The sequence below is a fragment of the Eimeria tenella genome, genomic scaffold, assembly GCF_000499545.2.
Source record: "Eimeria tenella Houghton genomic scaffold, Eth_scaff55, whole genome shotgun sequence".
NCBI classification, from domain to species: Eukaryota; Apicomplexa; class Conoidasida; order Eucoccidiorida; family Eimeriidae; genus Eimeria; species Eimeria tenella.
This window is the reverse complement of record NW_013543412.1, coordinates 1-6513: the sequence shown is the minus strand read 5'-3', so window position 1 is coordinate 6513 and position 6513 is coordinate 1. Positions and strand designations below refer to the sequence as shown.

Genomic DNA, 6513 nt, shown 5'->3' with positions numbered 1-6513 from the left:
AAGCAGGAGCAGCAGCAGCAGCAGGGCCACGGCAAGCGGCAGCAGCAGGCGGAGTCGAAGGCAGAAGCTGCTGCAGCAAAGCTGAAGAACGAAGACGAAGCAGCAGCTAACGGCGCAGCAGCAGCAGCAGCAGCAGATAGCTCCAGCGAAGAAGAAGAAGAGCAGCCGAAAGCTCAAGTAAGCAAAAAGGGCAAAAAGCTGCTGGGGCCCTCAAAAGCAGCAGCAGAAGCACCCCACAGCCACGGCCGCATGCAGCAGCAGCAGCAGCAGCAGCAGCTACTGTCAATGGACAGCTCAGAGGACTCGAGCGAAGACGTCGATAACTAAAAAGCAGCAGAGAAGTGCAGCAGCAGCAGCAGCAACTGCTGCTGCTGCTGCTGCTGTGGGAGGTGCCACTAAGCGCAGACTTGCTAGTGAGCGCTGCTGGTGCTGCTGCAGCCTTGTGTGTTGCTGCTGCTGTTGCTGCCAAACCCAGCGTACTGGAGGAATTGTATAAACAAAACGTACAGCAGCAGCAGCAGCAGCAGCAGATATTTTGATTTCTTTTGAGGCAGCACATTGCCCACTGCATGTTTGTTGTTAGGGGTGTCTGGCTGCTGCTTTTAAGTGAGCAGCAGCAACAGCAGCAGCAGCGCAGCTTGTGCTGCTGCTGCTGCTGGTCATTTAAAAGCCCCGACTTTCCGCTGACCCCACAACTGGGCAGTTAAGTCTGCAGTGAATATTAGGACTCGCTGCTGCTGTTGCTGCTGCCTGCTGTTGCTGTCACTGGTGCTGCTACTGCTGCTGCTGCTGCTCCGCAGCAGCTGCTGCTGCCCTTCTCTAGACAAATAAGTGAGAAGACACCGCATTCCTGCTGCTGCGTTGTGTCAGTTTGCTGCTTGTCTTCGTTGCTGGTGGTGCGGACACAGAGTGCGGTAGCAGCAGCAGCAGCAGCAGCAACCGCAGCAGCACATTGGGAAAAGTGAAAGGCCTAGCAACACCAACAGTCTATAAAGCAGGCAGCAGCAACTGCTGCTGCAGCTAAACCGACAGCACTGAAATTCACAGCAGCAGCAGCAGCTGCTGCGGGCTATAGTCTCATTTTAAACCTCGTGCAGCAGCAGCAGGTGCTGCTGCTATAGCTTCTGCTGCTTCTGCAGCAGCACCTATGCCAGCTGCTGTTGCAGCTGCTGCTGCTTCTGCGGCAACATCTATGCGAGTTTCTGCTGCAGTTGTCGCTGCTTCAGCAGCGCCCACACCAGCTGTTGCTGCAGTTGCTGCTGCTGCTGCAGCAGCGTCGACGTCGGCTTCTGCTGCGGCAGCTGCTGCTGCTGTTGCTGCAGCAGCTAAGCCAGCAACTGCAGCAAAGCCGACGTCTGGTTCCCATTGACTGCAGCATTTTGTTGAATTTTTGGCAGCAGCGGAGTCAGCAAAGAGCGTACGGCGCTGCGGAAGTCAGGAAGGTCATCTAGCTGCAGCAGCAGCAGCAGCAGCAGCAGCAGCGAAGGCACAGTTGAAGCAGCAAATGCAAGGCAGCAGCAACCAGCAACGAGGACGCGCAACTTGGAAGCAGCAGCAACGATACGCAGCAGGAACAGCAGCAGCACCTCACAGCCAGCAGCAGCAGCAGCAGCAGCAGCACCTGCAGCAGCAGCAGCAGCACCAGCAGCAGCAGCAGGCCTACGTAGTCGACGATCGGCGCTGTGTCTGCTATGGCAAGGCGGGAGAAGTTGACGTCAAACTCGGCCCGCTGCTCAGTGCCGTCTCCCTGCAGCAGCAGCAGCAGCAGCAGCAGTAGCAGCAAACATGCAGCAGCGGCAGCAGCAAGAGAGTGATTGCGCCTAGGCTGTCCTGCTGCTGCAGCAAAAGCTGTCGGAGCTTCACTCAGCAAGACTCCACTGCGCAGAAGCGGCAACTGCTGCACCTGTAGCAGCAGCAGCAGCTGCTGCTGCTGCTGCAGTTGCTGCTGCTGCAGTTGCTGCTGCTGCAGTTGCTGCTGCTGCTGTTGCTGCTGCGGCTAACCTCTTCATCTGCGTCGAAGTAGGCCGCCCTGCGGTCCGTCCGTTCCTTCCCTGCAGCACAGCAGCAGCAGCAGCAGCAGCAGCAAAGGCAGGTGCTTATTCCTGCTGCAGCAGCACCCGCAAAAGACTAAGCAGCTGTTTCAACCGAACCAGCAGCAGCAGCAGCAGCAGCAGCAGCAACGAACCTGCTGCGTCGAAGTCGTGTCCCTTGATGAGCATTTCGAGAGTGTCGAAGATGTCGTTCAGCAGCTCCTGGTCTGCTGCTGCTGGCGTTGCTGCTGCTGCTGCAGCGGCAGGAGCAGCAGCAGCGCCAGCAGCGTCCTGCGCTCCCGCTGCTGCAGGGCCAGCAGCAGCAGCAGCAGCAGCAAGCCTCGCCAACCCCATCAAAAAGACTCGCCGCTTGTATATTGAACAACCTGCAATCATGCTGCTGCTGATTGAAGGAATTATAACAGCAGCAACAAACTGCTGCAGCAGCCCCTGCTGCAGCTGCTCCAGCCCGTTCGGCAGCGCCGTCAAGTCGGGGCACCGACACTGCAGCAGCAGCAGCAGCAGCAGCAGCAGAATATGTGTTGATTGGATGGTCCAAAATTAATCTAATGATTAATTAACTGGTCGATTAATAAACTAATTGATTTAATTAGTTAATTGGTTAATTAGCAGTAAGCAGCTACATTTATTTGCTGCTGCTGCTGCTCTGCATGCATGCGTTTGCTGCACCTGGAAGAGCAGCAGCGAATGAGTTAGTGCTGCGTTGAATTGCTGCTGCTGCAGCTGATGGGCTTTCTTCAGCAGCACCGTCAGCAGCGTGGGCAGCAGCTGTCTGTACGCCTCGAAGTCCATGAACCTGCAGCAGCAGCAGCAGCAGCAAGAGATGCAGTCAGCCGTCGCAAAGAATGGCAGCTGCAGCAGAAGTTACTGCTGCTGCTGCTACGTGGTACTACTCTGCCTATGTGCTGCAGCAGCTGAACCACCAACTTCGCCCTGCCGCTGCTGCTGCAGCAGCTGCTGCTGCTACTTCTGCTGCTGCTGCTGCTGCTGTTTCTGCTGCTGCACCTGAAGATGGCGTTAAGAAGGTCGAAGCCAGTAGCAGCGAGCCTCCTGTGGTAGAGGCAGTACTGGGTCCTCTCGAGCAGCGCAGCGACTCGCTGCTGCAGCAGCTGCTGCAGCTGCTGCTGCTGCTGCTGCTGCTGCTGCCGCAGGAATAAAGTCACCAGCCGCACCAAAGCAGGAACATTCCCTTGAGAAGCACCCCACAGCTGCGGCTGCAGCAGGTGCTCCAGCAGCTGTACGTACAGCCCGTTGCTGCTCAAAGTCCCCACACGAGAAGCGCCTTCCAGCAGCACCCCCAGTATCTGCAGCAGCAGCAGCAGCAGCAGCAGTGGGGAAAGGGCAGCGTGGGGCGGCAGGGGCCCCGCAGCAGCAACTGGGAAGCAGCAGACGGCGCAGTGTCTATAGAAATAATACCAGCAACAGCAACAACAACGACAGGAAGAGAAGCAGCAGCAGCAGCAGCAGCAGCAGCAGCGACAGCAGCAGAAGCAGCAGTAACAGCAGCAGCATCGGATTACCTGGAAGCAGTAGGGTGTGAATTCGTGCTGCCCCTGCTGGATTAAAACAGACAGCACCGGGACCACTTGGCTCTCTACTTGCTGCTGCTGCTGCTGCTGCTGGTCTGCTGCTGCTGCAGCAGCAGCAGCACGCGGCTGGGATGCGAGCCTGCAAATAGCTGCAAGGGCCTCGAAGAGATAGTGGCAGTAGATGGGGTTCCCCGGCTGTGCCGCTGCTGCTTTGATTTGCTGCAGCAGCAGCAGCAGCAGCTGCTGCTGCGACTCTGTCGCTGCAGCAGCTCCAAGAAACAGCAGCAGCCTCGACAGCGCCTTTAAAGCAAATTCATTTTGGTCATTTGGGTAAGTCGAAAGACACATCTGGAGACGAGACAAAGACTGCAGCAAAAACGCAGCGCATGGAACTGCTGCTGCTGCTGCTGCTGCTGGAGTTGCAGCAGTTGCTGCTGCAGCAGCGGAGCAGCGAGGCGGCAGCGGCGCGCGCAGCAGCAGCCCAGCAGCAGCAGCTGACCTGCAGCAGCAGCGGCAGCTGCTGCTCCAAATCAATTAATCTTTTGGAATTAATTTTTGAAATTAAAATGCGATCAAAACAAAAGGCGGAATAAGCGCGCAGCAGCAAATTGGGGTGTATCAACAGCTCGGATACTGCAGCAAGCTGCGCGCGGACCAGCCTGAAGCAGCAAAAGGCATTTGAATTCTTTTTTGTTTATTTTAATTTCTTTTTAATTCATTTTTATTCATTTTTAATTTTAATTCATTAAATTGTTTTCAAGTGCACTTCTTTTAAATCCAAAATCACAGAAACCGCCAAAGACAAGTTCAAATGCGAAATGGCATAGCAGCAGAAAGGGAATAAATGCAAATCGAAGAAATATAAATTAAATTAAATTAAATAATCAATAAATAATCATAAATATAATTAAATAAATAAAAATAAATGATAAAAAGGAAGTCCTTTTCAAGAGCTGGGAGGTGGGAGTGTCAGCAGCAGAAGCAGCAACAGCAGCACCACTAACACCAGCAGCAGCAGATGTTAAGGTAGCAACAGCAGCAACTGCAGCAGCAGCAGATGCTGCTGCTGCTGCTGCAGCGGCTGGACCTACTCGGGCGGCAGCTGCCTCCTGAAGTACGCGAGAAACTTCAGTGCTGCTCCTACGGCGATGGGCGACCTTTGCTGCTGCTGCTGCTGCTGCTGCTGCTGCTGCTGCTGCTGCTGTTGCGGCTGCAGCTCTTTGGCTAGGTGGGCGTTGAAGAAGTTGGCAATATCTGCTGCTGTTGGCGCCGCTGCTGCTGCTGCTGCTGCTGCTGGGCTGCCCGCGATCTGTGGAGCCCCCGCTCCCGCTCCCACCGCCCCTGCTGCTGCTGCTGCTGCTGCTGCAGTTTGCCTGCTGGCAACTACAGTCATAAGGAAAGCAGCAGACTCGAGAAGTCTGCTGCCTCTTTCTGTCTGTCCCGCTGCTGCTGCTTCGGCCTGGGCGGCGAGCTGCTGCACGAGGCCGAGCAGCAGCTGCTGCAGCTGCTGCTGCAGCTGCTGCTGCTGCTGCTGCTGCTGCTGCCGCCCCAAGGCCTTCACCAAATCCGCCACGCTGCTGCGGCGAGGCAAATGAAGGCAAAAAGAAAATCCCTCCAGCTCTCTTCTCACGAAGTCCAGAGGAGACTCCAGCAGCAGCTCAAGATCTAAAAAAAAAGAATGAAGTGAATCAAACAATTTAAAGCAATTAAAAGCAATCAAAACAATTAAAATAATTAAAACAATTAAAATAATCAATAATTATTGCTTAAAAATCAGAAACGGCGAAAAAACGGAAAAGAAAGACAAGTTTGCTGCTGCTGGGGGCCCGACAGCAGCAGCAGCAAGCAGCAGCAGCAGCAGCAGCAAAAGCAGCGGATTCATACCTTTGTCTCTTAATGGCACATTTGGCAAAATAATGCTGCCAACTAATTCATTTAAAAAGGAAGGGTTTTGGAAAGGGTTTGGGGGCCCCTGCTGCAGCTGCTGCTGCAGCTGCTGCAACTGCTGCTGCTGCATTCCAAAAGTTGCTGCTGCTTCAGCAAACTGATCCGGCAGCCGCGCCCGCTCCCAGTTTGTTGCTGCTGCTGCTCCCAAACATTCTGCTGCTGCTGCTAGCAGCAAATCGAAGCGGGTCTGCGGCCCGAGAGACCTGACGCAGCACCAAACTAAGCAGCAGCAGCAGCAGCAGCAGCAGCAGCAGCAACGGGTGAGATATGGGGGAGCATTGTTAAAGCAGCAGCAGCTGCGACAGCTGCACAACTAGCAGCAACAGCAACACTACAACCCGAGGCAACGGCAGCAGCAGCAACCAGCGGCAAAAAGCAGCAGCAGCAGCACAGCAGCAGCAGCACAGCAACCTGCAGCAGCAGCACAGCAACCAGCACCACCACAGCAGCCCGCAGCGGACCCACCACCAGCAGCACCAACAACAGCAACAGCAGCAGCAGCAACAGCACCAACAACACCAGCAGCAACAGCAGCAGCAACAGCAGCAGCAATAGCAGCAGCAACAGCAGCAGCAGCAACAGCAGCAGCAACAGCAGCAGCAGCAGCAGACCTGCATGAACAGCAAGGGCCACGAAGGCCCGGATCTCCTCTTGGTACTTGTGGAAGTAAAGCCGCAGCATGTCGCAGATGACACTCTTCAAGACCAGAATGTCTTCTGCAGCAAATAAATAAATAAATAAATAAATAAATATAAATAAATAAATAAATAAATAAATAAATAAATAAATATAAATAAATAAAATAAATGAAGGGAGAGCTGTGGGGGGGAGAAGAATGTGCGGCGAGAGAGCGGCAGGCGCGCGTCCGCTGCAGCAGCAGCAGAACGCGATTTGCTGCTGCTGCTGCTGCTGCTGTGGGTGTTGCTGCTGTTGCTGCTGCTGCTGCGGGCGGTGGTGCTGCTTCTGCTGCTGCTGGCGTGTGGGGT

The 6513-nt window shown here is 54.8% G+C and overlaps 1 protein-coding gene across 1 annotated transcript in view; it reads right to left on the bottom strand.

The window, feature by feature from the left end:
* ETH_00001650 (importin-alpha re-exporter, putative) overlaps window positions 1-6208 on the bottom strand; it is a gene marked incomplete at both ends in the record, with an annotated part of 8292 nt that extends 2084 nt beyond the window's left edge. Inside the window, 10 exons of the mRNA XM_013377535.1 lie at window positions 1664-1747; window positions 2002-2051; window positions 2186-2534; window positions 2721-2847; window positions 3057-3355; window positions 3572-3946; window positions 4080-4239; window positions 4672-5245; window positions 5465-5746; window positions 6139-6208. Of these exons, the coding sequence (XP_013232989.1) occupies window positions 1664-1747; window positions 2002-2051; window positions 2186-2534; window positions 2721-2847; window positions 3057-3355; window positions 3572-3946; window positions 4080-4239; window positions 4672-5245; window positions 5465-5746; window positions 6139-6208 (2370 nt within the window). The remainder of the gene's footprint in view (window positions 1-1663; window positions 1748-2001; window positions 2052-2185; window positions 2535-2720; window positions 2848-3056; window positions 3356-3571; window positions 3947-4079; window positions 4240-4671; window positions 5246-5464; window positions 5747-6138) is intronic.
* Between the last annotated feature and the right edge of the window lie 305 nt (window positions 6209-6513).